This window comes from Podarcis cretensis (assembly GCF_951804945.1).
Source record: "Podarcis cretensis genome assembly, chromosome: 17".
NCBI classification, from domain to species: Eukaryota; Metazoa; Chordata; class Lepidosauria; order Squamata; family Lacertidae; genus Podarcis; species Podarcis cretensis.
Window position 1 is genome coordinate 35291188 of NC_137187.1, and position 12000 is coordinate 35303187.

At 46.3% G+C, this 12000-nt stretch overlaps 1 protein-coding gene and 1 long non-coding RNA gene across 2 annotated transcripts; both read right to left on the bottom strand.

Moving 5' to 3' along the window:
* Nucleotides 1-904: 904 nt before the first annotated feature.
* ALKBH7 (alkB homolog 7) lies at nucleotides 905-8758 on the bottom strand. Its single transcript, XM_079960153.1, has 4 exons — nucleotides 8489-8758; nucleotides 5533-5706; nucleotides 3621-3745; nucleotides 905-1355 (listed from the first exon to the last, which is right to left on the bottom strand). Exons 1-4 carry the CDS (start codon nucleotides 8741-8743, stop codon nucleotides 1220-1222), a joined length of 690 nt encoding a protein of 229 aa, XP_079816279.1. The 5' UTR covers nucleotides 8744-8758; the 3' UTR covers nucleotides 905-1219.
* Nucleotides 5717-7681, bottom strand: LOC307206792. The gene is made up of 3 exons (XR_013834498.1): nucleotides 7201-7681; nucleotides 6484-7071; nucleotides 5717-6354 (listed from the first exon to the last, which is right to left on the bottom strand). It is a non-coding gene; the product is annotated as an uncharacterized lncRNA (long non-coding RNA).
* Nucleotides 8759-12000: the final 3242 nt, after the last annotated feature.

Genomic DNA, 12000 nt, shown 5'->3' on the forward strand with positions numbered 1-12000 from the left:
CATATATAGGTTTTTTTTTAAAAAAAGGATTGCTTCTCAATCATCCCAGCTCCACAAGCATCATGAATCTTTTTCTATTTAAAAAGAGAGGGAGGGACAGAAGAAGAGGCAGCAAAGGGCAGTAAAGGGTGAAAAGTCAAAAGGAGGAGGAAGATGGCCACATGCAGCATACAGATAAAAAGTGGTTCCTTTCTTGCAGGCTGGAGTTCAAGGTGGGTCCAAGGTCTTGAAATGGTGGACAAGCATTTTCCTAAATTCTCCCTCCCTGCACCACCACCAACTGATTCAAGGATTATGTGAGCTATGGATAGGAGTGCAACGAGTGGAAATTCTGTGAGCACTATAGAGTCTCCCCTCTCTCTTTCCACAGCCAATATCAAATCTGCACCTTGTCTTCCATTATGATGTTTCAATTGCCAGCTATCTTCATGGAATTTCAGTGCCACAGGCCAGAAGCAGGATTTTTATTCTACTCTATTTCCACTCTTTGCACACCTGTCCAGTATCCCAATCTAGGAGGACCCTGAATTAGCCTCTGAATTATTTTTAGATCACAGGAATACTCAGGCTACTGTTGAGGATCTCATGACAGGTCCTTGCAAGGCCCACTTTGAAGGACACACCTCACACAATGGAGAGCAAATCCCAGCTGTGAGAAAAAGCAAAATTGCAGGTGATTTGGGTTTTGAATTAGGAAAAACAAGAAAGGCTTTGCCATTCTGTTCACACCAGCGAGTTGCCACAGACCAGGTGTGTGATTCTCCTCATGACCTCCACTTTTGTTAGTTAGAGAGCCTGTAACCTTCCATTGGACAACACCTGTTCAGCCTCCTTTGCTTGAGTTCGCCATTTTGAAACAGCCTGTATGACAGTGAATGCAGGCAAAAAACCTGAGAGCAACATATCAAAGAAGAAGCATCAAGATTTTTATTCCCTGAGATGAACAGTACATTCATGAAGTATGTTTCGGCTCATTTCTCCAACTCTTTGCAGGGCTCCCCTCTTTCCCATCCGCTAAGGGCAAAACTGCCTTAGATCTTGACCATCCTCAGACTCTCCTTCTGGTGCACTGAGGAGAAAGCCCATCACTTACACCTGGCTGCAAAGCTGTGTCCCATGGAGCCAGGAGGGCAGGGCAGAGCAACAATTTCAGAAGCAGCCCCACTGCCACCAGGTGAGCGCTTAAGAGATACTCCAAATGGATACAGTCAGTCAGGTTCTACGGTGGAGTAGATGGCAAGGGGAGGTTTCGGCAGATGACAGAGATCCTCCGCTCCCGGGGGATCTTCCTTCCACCGAAAAAGGATTCCTCATCTTTAAGGATCTCGTGAGTGAATTCATAGCGAGCTGGCCCCCTTAAGGCAAAGAAGAAATTACACAAGATGCCAGCATGTTACCAAAACTAATAATAATTGTCAGGGGCTCAGGAGCAGAGGCACAGGGGAGAGAGGAAATGGAGAGCGAAGGGGAAGAATCGGAGGGCAGCGTAGGGGAGTATGAGAGTGGCCCGAGAGATTCCATAAGCTTCTCCAGCGAATCAGAAGATTCCCAGAGGGGGGCGCCGAGGGCCAGGGCAAGGGGGGTCCCAGGGGGGACACACCAGAAGCAAGGGGCCAGCGGGGACTCCCAAAGCAGCAGCGAGAGATCAGGACCAGCTCCTCCACCAGAGCGTAGTGGGGGGGAAGAGTCCCATGTATCAGGACCAGCTTCTCCTCCAGCAGGGAGAGAAGATGAATCAGGGCTGGCCACGCCTCCATCGCAGAGTGAGGGAACGGAGGGGAGGTCAGGTCCAGCTAGCCTCCCCGAGGGGGGAAGCAGTGACAGGAGCAGTGTAACGGTCAGGAGGAAGGTTGCCGGCTGGGCGCGCGCGCCAAGTTCAAATGTACAGGCGCGTGGCACAGCAGGTAACCCGGATTGGGAACCAGGTCCTAAAGCCCGCCGGAGGGAGGGGGAAGACTCAGGGGACTCAGCGTCAGAAGAGTCTAGAAAGGGCAAGACCCCAGCGGACAGGCGGACCCAGAGGAGGAAAGAGCAAAGGAAGAGGTGGAGCAAGGCTAGAGTCTTAAACTGGTGTCTGGGGGGTGGAGATTCAGACGGAGCTTCAGCGGTCTAGGGTTTAAGACGTAGGGCTGCACGCCACGGCTTTGAAATCGAAACTGCGTTTCAATAAAGACCTTTGTATATAACAACGGACTGGCGTTGGTCCTTTGTGAGCTGGGACCTCGGGCAGCCCTGATAATAATAATAATAATAATAATAATAATAATAATAGTAATAATAATAATTTACACACACAAACATTGCCCATCTGGCTGGGTTTCCCCAGGTATTCTGGGCGGCTCCCAACAGAACATTAAAAACCACAATAAAACATCAAACAGTAAAAACTTCCCTAAACAGGGCTGCCTTCAGATGTCTTCTAAAAGTCAGATAGTTGTTTATTTCCTGGACATCTGATGGGAGGGCTTTCCACAGGGCTGGCGCCACTACCGAGAAGGCCCTCTGCCTGGTTCCTTGTAACCTCGCTTCTTGCAGTCAGTGAACTGTCAGAAGGCCCTTGGTGCTGGACCTCAATGTCCAGGCTGAATGATAGGGTAGAGACGCTGCTTCAGGTATACTCGGCCGAGGCCATTTAGGGCTTTAAAGGTCAGCACCAATATTTTGAATTGTGCTCGGAAACGTACTGGGAGCCAATGTAGGTCTTTCAGGACCAGTGTTATATGGTCTTGGTGGCCATTCTGAGTCACCAGTCTAGCTGCCGCATTCTGGATTAGTTGTAGTTTCCGGGTCACCTTCAAAGGTAGCCCCACGTAGAGTGCATTGCAGTAGTCCAAGCGGGAGATAACCAGAGCATGCACCACTCTGGCAAGACAGAGTGGAAGGAATTTTGTTCCAGGCGGAAAAAGAGACACTGTGACCCACCCAGTTGGGTCTCTGTGGCTCAGCTCCAGGACTTGGGTATTTTATATCTGGCTTCACTAGGCAATCCTAAAGAAGACCTTCTGTTTTCAGACACTAACTGTAGAGATGAGTCTACAGCTACACACACACACACACACACACACACACACACACACAAAAACACACTAGTCTACATCTCACAGCACTTCATGTGTATGAAGAGCTCAGGACCTTCATGAATTCCTGTAAGATATCAGACTGGTTCACACATAATGTGAAGCCACGGTTCCTTGATCCACAAATGACTCCTGAGCTCATATATTCCCCTCTCCCCTCTTTTTGGGGAACAGAAGCTTCTGCTGTTGAACAAAACACAGTGCCTTGTAACACCCAAAAATCAGGGAACCGTGATTTGCTAGAACCAGTATCTGAGTGGAGTTCATCCCCCTAAGTTTCAGCGTAACAGGGAATGGTGTTTAAATTGTTCTGAAGCACGCCTTGTGGCCATGCAGAGAAGCGGAAGCAGGAACCTAGTGCTCCCCTCAAAGAACGCTTTGCAAGGGGATTTTGACAGGTAAGCAAACAACAAGGGAGGACTCTTGATTCATCACTGTACTTTCTCAGAGGCATCTGTTGGGAGGCAGGATGCTGGGCTACATAGTCTCTCTCCCTGTAATCTAACCAGGCAATAATTCTAACATGCTAATATTGCTTATTACCTGAGAACGTAGAGAGAACGGCGTTCAAGAAGCAGGTCCAGCCAGTCGTGCGCGTTCTGTTCACTGACCAGGCGCATCACACTTGAGGACAGCAGAGAAAGGCCTGCAATGGTGCAGCCACAAAACTAGCAGGTGATTTTTTGAAAAAAGGAAGGGGGAAAGAGAAGAGAATGTTTAATTCTGTAATCACAACCAGTCCTTTAACACAACCCAGAAACAAGAGCACCTGTGAGAGGTGGGGCAGGAAGATACATTTACACGGGGAGAAAGGTGCTAACATTTGAACACATTTTCTCAATGCCTGACTGGGGTTTGATGTTGCCAAGAAGGGGCACCAAACTCAACGGGACCCACGTCTGAGTAGACATGCAAACGATTATGCTACAGACATCACGTTCCAACACAAATCTTCACAAGCAACAATTCCCCAATTGAAGCAAAATCCATTCTCATCAGAAAGCCAATGCTAGAAGGGAACAGACAAGCCTGATTCTCACTGACAGGGTAAATCTGTATTTGAACTCTTTCCCTTGAATTCAGTTTAAAGGAATTCATGCAATGAAATCCTCCACCAAACACAGTCCCCATGGCACAGAAAACTAGCATGTCAGGGAAAATGAGAGGTTAGAATCCTTCCCACACATGCAGGGAGCTGCTTTGACCGATGGAGCATTCAGACAGACAAGCCTCCAGCTGCGGTCACAGGTACTGCTGCCATCCAAACACAAGTTTACCTTCTCAATGAGAACCAGGCATTCTTATAGCAACTAAGGGCCAACCTTTTGTGCATGAATGAACAGCAACAAAAGGCAGGTGCTCTTCTTGAAAAAGGCTTTAAAGGTAAAGGTTAAAGGGATCCCTGACCATTAGGTCCAGTTATGACCGACTCTGGGGTTGCGGCGCTCATCTCACTTTATTGGCCGAGGGAGCAGGTGTACAGCTTCTGGGTCATGTGGCCAGCATGACTAAGCCACTTCTGGCGAACCAGAGCAGTGCACGGAAATGCCGTTTACCTTCCCGCCGGAGTGGTACCTATTTATCTACTTGCATTTTGATGTGCTTTCGAACTGCTAGGTGGGCAGGAGCAGGGACCGAGCAACAGGATTCGACCCGCCAACGTTCTGATCGGCAAGTCCTAGGCTCTGTGGTTTAACCCACAGAGCCACCCACGTCCCAGAAAAAGGCCTTAGGCCAATGCTAAATATTAATCTTGCACCCACACCAAAAATATGCCTCTTATTCATGGTCACTTGGGGGGCGGGGGTCTCCTGCTGCCCACCTGCACTTATTTCAGTCACCGTTGCTTGATGTTGCTTCCCATTCATTTTGCTGGCTCAAGCTGAAGGGGGGGAAGTTGCCATATTGCAAACAAATCCATAAGGACTATTTATGCCCGACCAGATCAAAGATCCCTCTAGTACCACATCTCTCCCATCCTGGCCAGCCAGGTGGCTCTAGGTAAAGGTAAAGGGACCCCTGACCATTAGGTCCAGTCGTGGCCGACTCTGAGGTTGCGGCGCTCATCTCGCTTTATTGGCCAAGGGAGCCGGCGTACAGCTTCCAGGTCGTGTGGCCAGCATGACTAAGCCGCTTCTGGCGAACCAGAGCAGCGCACGGAAACACCGTTTACCTTCCTGCCGGAGTGGTACCTATTTGCATTTCTACTTGCATTTTGATGTGCTTTCGAACTGCTAGGTTGGCTTTGGAAGCCCATAAAGGGCACCTAGGGAAGGGGTGGCCAACATGGCTGGTACCAGCCAGCACAGATCATAACCAGGAATGAGGCATTATAGCTCACAGCATGCAGAGGCCACCCCCATTTCCAACCCCTGCTCTGGGGCACAACCCTCCCCAGTTATCAGGATGCTATTCTGCAAAGCTGCAAGAAGAACACCTGGCATGTTTGCCTTACCTTGACACTGTCTATGTGAGGCTTTATGTAGCCAGTTTTATCCAAATCCAGGACGTGAACTTGAGCGAGCTGCGGCACTCCCGGGGGGAAAGCCGTATCCCGAACCCTTTGCAGGATCTCCTGACACTCCTTGCTCCAATGCAATCTTTCTGTCTCGCGGTACCTATGAATAACCTATGGGATGGAGAAGAGATTTTGTGAGATGTTTGCAAGGCCCCTGGTGGTTGAACCTGCCCAAGGCCTGGAAAGAGGAAAGCCCACATCTGAAGATTGGGAAAGGTTGTGGAGGAAAGGGGTCAAGTTTACTGTATGTACCATGTTAAAGGAAAATATAATGAAAATGATGTATAGATGGTACTTGACCCCTGTAAAGTTAGCAAAGATTTATAATCTATGCTGGAAATGTAAAGAAAAAGAGGGCACCTTTTACCATATGCGGTGGACCTGCCCCAAGGTGAAAGACTTCTGGGAGAAGATTTATAATGAGCTGGAAAAAATGCTGAAATACACATTTGTTAAGAAACCAGAGGCCTTTCTTCTTGGAATAACAGGTCTGGAATTGCCCAAAAAATATGTTAGATTGTTTTTGTATGCCACAACTGCAGCTTAAATTCTATTTAAGAACTGGAAAACACAAGAAATACCAACAGTGGAGGAATGGCAGATGAAGATGATGGACTTTTCGGAGCTAGCCGACCTGACCGGAAGAATCCATGACCAGAAGGAGGAGGAGCATCAGGAAGAATGGAAGAACGTCAAAGACTATTTATCTAAATATGCTAAGATAAATTAAATAGAAATACTTGCAAAATAAAAAAATTCCTTCCAGTAGCACCTTAAAGACCAACTAGGTTAGTACTTGGTATAAGCTTTCGTGTGCATGCACACTTCTTCAGATACACAGACCAGCACGGCTACCTATCTGTAATTGCAAAATAATAGTTAGGCTACGGATCTGAATATGTGAAATTATAAAACAATATGTTTAAAGTTAAGATGAAAAGAGATAAAGATGTTAAGAGGGTTAAGTAAATTTTATGAGATATTATTTTGGAAAACCGTTACAATGATACATAATGAAATTCAGTCAAGGGAATTTGAGGAAGTCATTTAACTATGATATTAATATTGGACCAAGTTCAGTTTGTCTAAAAATGTGGAAAACTAATAATTTTTTTTGGGGAAAAAGATTTATAATGAATTGAAAAAAATGTTGAAATATACATTTATAAAGAAACCAGAGGCCTTTCTTCTTGGAATAACAGGTTTGGAATTGCCCAAGAAAGATGTTAAATTATTTTTGTATGCCACAACTGCTGCTCGTATTTTGTTGGCTAAAAAGTGGAAAACCCAAGAATTACCAACAATAGAAGAATGGCAGATGAAGATGATGGACTTTTCGGAGCTAGCCGACCTGACCGGAAGAATCCATGACCAGAAGGAGGAGGAGCATCAGGAAGAATGGAAGAACGTCAAAGACTATTTATCTAAATATGCTAAGATAAATTAAATAGAAATACTTGCAAAATAAAAAAATTCCTTCCAGTAGCACCTTAAAGACCAACTAGGTTAGTACTTGGTATAAGCTTTCGTGTGCATGCACACTTCTTCAGATACACAGACCAGCACGGCTACCTATCTGTAATTGCAAAATAATAGTTAGGCTACGGATCTGAATATGTGAAATTATAAAACAATATGTTTAAAGTTAAGATGAAAAGAGATAAAGATGTTAAGAGGGTTAAGTAAATTTTATGAGATATTATTTTGGAAAACCGTTACAATGATACATAATGAAATTCAGTCAAGGGAATTTGAGGAAGTCATTTAACTATGATATTAATATTGGACCAAGTTCAGTTTGTCTAAAAATGTGGAAAACTAATAATTTTTTTTGGGGAAAAAGATTTATAATGAATTGAAAAAAATGTTGAAATATACATTTATAAAGAAACCAGAGGCCTTTCTTCTTGGAATAACAGGTTTGGAATTGCCCAAGAAAGATGTTAAATTATTTTTGTATGCCACAACTGCTGCTCGTATTTTGTTGGCTAAAAAGTGGAAAACCCAAGAATTACCAACAATAGAAGAATGGCAGATGAAGATGATGGATTTTTCGGAGCTAGCCGACCTGACCAGAAGAGTCCGCGACCAGATATCAGGTAGAATGGAATAAATTTAATGATTATTTAGTTAAATTTGTTAAGTTAAACTAACTGGAAACAGCTTGCAGATACTTAATGGGCTTAGGATTTTATTTATGTTAAGTGATGAATTAATATGTTTAATTCTATAAGGTGAAGATTTAAGGATGTTAATGTTTAAGTTAAATTTCATAAAAATTGGGATTTGGAAAACCGTTAAAAGGACATGCAATGAAATTCAACCAAGGGGAAGCGAGGAAGTCACTTAACAAAGTTAGGTAAAGGTAAAGGTACCTCTGCCCATACGGGCCAGTCTTGACAGACTCTGGGGTTGTGCGCCCATCTCACTTAAGAGGCCAGGGGCCAGCGCTGTCCGGAGACACTTCCGGATCACGTGGCCAGCGTGACATCGCTGCTCTGGCCAGAGCCAGAGCCAGAGCCGCACACGGAAACGCCATTTACCTTCCCGCTGGTAAGCGGTCCCTATTTATCTACTTGCACCCGGAGGTGCTTTCGAACTGCTAGGTTGGCAGGCGCTGGGACCGAGCAGCGGGAGCGCACCCCGCCGCAGGGATTCGAACCGCCGACCTTTCAATCGGCAAGTCCTAGGCGCTGAGGCTTTAACCCACAGCGCCAATAACTGTAATTTTTAACAACGCTATGATTTATGTTTGTTTTGTTTGTTTGTTTGTTTATAATATTGTGAAAACCAATAAATTTTTTGGGGAAAAAGAACAGTAATTTTTTTGGAAAGAGGAAAGCCCCCATCTCCCCTCCCCTTCGCGCGCCCAAGGTGTCCCGGGGATACCCACCCCGTCCCAGTGCGCGTCCTGGTAGCGGCCTCGGCGGAGCGGCGCCTCCACCTCCCGCGCCAGCAGCGCCTCTTCTTCCTCGCTCAGGAAGCCGGGGACCACCGACGCGCCGCCCGCCACCAGCCTCCGCAGCAACGCCTCGCTCGACGCCGCCGCCACCGCCGGAGGGCCTTCCCGGCCGTGCAGCGCTCGCTCGGCGCATCGCCGCGCAGCACAGTGCGCCCTCCGTGCGCCCAGGGCGCACCGGCTCTGCATGGCCGCCGGCGGGGCAGGGCGAGCTCGCGGTGCACGCCGGGCGCGCCGACACCCCTTGCTGCATGCTGACGTTCGCCTTTCACGGATCCCGAGGCCGGGAGCCAGGAAGCCACGTGTTTGCTTTCTCCGCCCCCTGCCATCCTGTCCCTTTAAGGCATGCACCAATGTTGTGGTGCGTCCCCGCTTTGGAGCTGGTTATCCGATCAAGCTTTCCTTATGAGTGTCGTTCTTCGTTTCATGCTTTCAAAGGAAAATCTCCCAAGCGGTCGACCACACATTGGGACAGCAAATAAAACAATGCGGAACAAAACATTAACTCAAGAAAGAAAGCCAAATGTCAACATACGTTCAAAACAACTTTTATCGAGCTGTGTTTCTGTTATGTACTGGGTTGAATAGGATCCAAACTGCAGCAGTCTGATTGGCCCTAGAACAATAGGATCCAAAAGGCAGCAGCCTGATTGGTCCTAGAACAATAGGATTCAGAATGCAGCAGTCTGATTGGTCCTAGAACAATGCAGCAGTATGATTGGTTGGCAGGAACTACCCAATCATGCTCCAGATAGAAGTGAATCCACAACCTGATTGGCTTACAGTAGAATTCCGGAATTAGCCAATCATGTGCAGCCCATTGTGTAAATAATGTATATAAAGCAGATACCTTGAGGGGACTTTCATTCATTCCTCCTCACCACTATGAGCTGAATAAAGAGCATGAAATCACTTTGCGACTCTGAGTTTATTTCAGTTTCCAAATGGCACCCACCGCAGTCTTGGGTGGCCGCTACAAGGTCCCGTAGGTGAACAGATCTTTGTATTTGTGGTCAGCGTTGGAAGACATCTCTCAGCTTTCTGAAACCTTGTTTAGGGAAGTTTTTAATGTCTGATGTTTTATCGCATTTTTAAACATTCTGTTTGGAGCCGCCCAGAGTGGCTGGGGAAACCCAACCAGATGGGCGGTGTGTGTGTGTGTGTGTGTGTGTGTGTGTTACTCGCAACACACAGAGTGGCCCTGAACGCACTGGCTGCAAAAAAATAATAATCAGGAAAAAAAGAGTTAACTAAAATCACTTTAAGTTGTTGTGGTGATTCAGGCTGGATTTCAGCTTCTTTGTGTCTGGTATCTTCTCTTGCTTACATTAGGTTCTGTATTATTTTATTATAATTCCACTGCTACCAATTTCTCATGAGCTTTGTAAACTTATGGGGAGGAATGTGTGTATGTGGGGGGGGTGTCTTTTTGTTTTTCTTTTAAGTCCCTTTGGGTTGCCTTGGGCAAGATGAAGGGACTAACAAATGTAATTTATTATTACTATTATTATTATTGCCAGTCCTCAGCACAGCAGCTGGTTCCCCCCTCCCTTCTAATTACTTTGCATATGTTGCTTACAATGGACAGGATCACACTAGGATTGCGGGCACACACATTTGTGGCAAGGTGTGAAAGCAACCTACTGGCAATACAGTACAGCTGACGCTCAGTGGAGGTTACGTTCAGTGGAGAGCAAAAAGCCAAAATTGCACACAGTCAAAACACACTTTCTCTGCAGCTCCCAATGCTCTTCCAAGGTGACTGCAATGGCAGGTGGGATTGCCAACATTTTATTTCCTGGATCCACGGCCCTGCCTTTTTTTAATTTTTATGTTTTTTGGCCAAGTGCACAAAGCTGAATTCACACATTAAATGTGTTTAATACTCTGGCCAGTAGCTTGCCAACAGTATGCATTACTTTTGCAGTGTACAAGGGGACAGGAGCTTACAATCTTAAAATTTGAAGAGAAAAACAACACAAGGGTAAATACGGGATTCCCACCCCCTCCAGCTGTTATTCATACTTTGCTTGGTCACAGTTTTAGTTGCAGCAGGGCTAGGAAATACAGTGGTGCCTCGCAAGACGAAATTAATTAGTTCCGTGAGGCTCTTCGTATAGCGGTTTTTTCGTCTTGCGAAGCAAGCCCATAGGGAAATTTGTTTTGCGAAGCACCTCCAAAACGGAAAACCCTTTCGTCTAGCGGGTTTTCCGTCTTGCGAGGTGTTCGTCTTGCGGGGCACCACGGTAAAGCCAAAGGCCTAATAATAAAGGTAGGTCTTGAGGGGTTGAAATAATTGCAAGAGCATCGTGTACACCTGGAAATCCAACACTCGGATCACTGCAAACACTCCCTTCATGTATCCTGGATTAAGGCACTTGGATTTCAGCCCCCACCCACAAATTGCACTATGGCAGAGATAGCTATGGCCTATGTCTGAACATACCGTATTTTTCGCTCCATAAGACGCACCGGACCACAAGACGCACCTAGTTTTTGGAGGAGGAAAACAAACAAACAAAAAAAATTCTGAATCTCAGAAGCCAGAACAGCAAGAGGGATTGCTGCGCAGTGAAAGCAGCAATCCCTCTTGCTGTTCTGGCTTCTGTGATAGCTGCGCAGCCTGCATTCACTCCACTCCCTTTACTTTTTAGGAGGGAAAAAGTGAGTCTTATAGAGCAAAAAATATGGTACTTCCCCCCCCTCGCACTTACCGTATTTTTCGCTCCGTAAGACGCACCTGACTATAAGACGCGCCTGGCTTTTAGAGGAGGAAAGGGGGAAAGCCCTGTTTTTGGAGGGATCAGCTCACAGTTGTGCAGCTTCTTTTGCAAAGGGGGAAAGCCCATTTTTTTGAGGATCAGCTCAAAGTTGTTGAGCTTACTTTGCAAAGGGAAAAAATCCTGTTTTTATGGAGTTCAACTCACAGTTCTGCAGCTTCTTTAGGAAAGGAAGGGAGCTGTTTCTACAGTTTCCAGACAGATAATCTAATCAGCTAGTCACATGTCGCTGGGGAAACAAACAGCCTCCCTCTGTGTAAGATTCAACAATGGAGGCCTGGGCAAGGGGGCGAGGCCGGAAAGGGAGCCAGCGATCGACCACACATTCGCTCCATAAGACGCACAGACATTTCCCCTTACTTTTTAGAAGGAAAAATGTGCATCTTATGGAGCGAAAAATACAGTAAATCCTACCTCTCCTCCATTATGGAACCCAAGGTGTCAACATGTCGCTAACTCCTGACCAGACCCGCTCAGCTTCAGAAAGCTGGTTAAAGCTGCATTGAGACCAAACACTGGGACCATGAATTGAACTCTCTCATGGTACCTGAGCCAAGTCAGTCAGAGTATTAGCTGCGCTGAGGCCTCTGAAATTCAAGGAAGCATACCTTTCCAAAAACCCTTCCAAAATTAAGCCAGATACCACATATGGTTAAAAACACATTT

Coding starts and splice junctions, on each gene's coding strand:
- ALKBH7 (XM_079960153.1), bottom strand. CDS start 8,743: ATGCAGAGCCGGTGCGCCCTGGGCGCACGGAGGGCGCACTGTGCTGCG. Junction 5,707..8,488: donor AGGACGCGCACTGGGACGGG/GTGGGTATCCCC, acceptor TCCATCCCATAG/GTTATTCATAGGTACCGCGA. Junction 3,746..5,532: donor CTCACATAGACAGTGTCAAG/GTAAGGCAAACA, acceptor ATCACCTGCTAG/TTTTGTGGCTGCACCATTGC.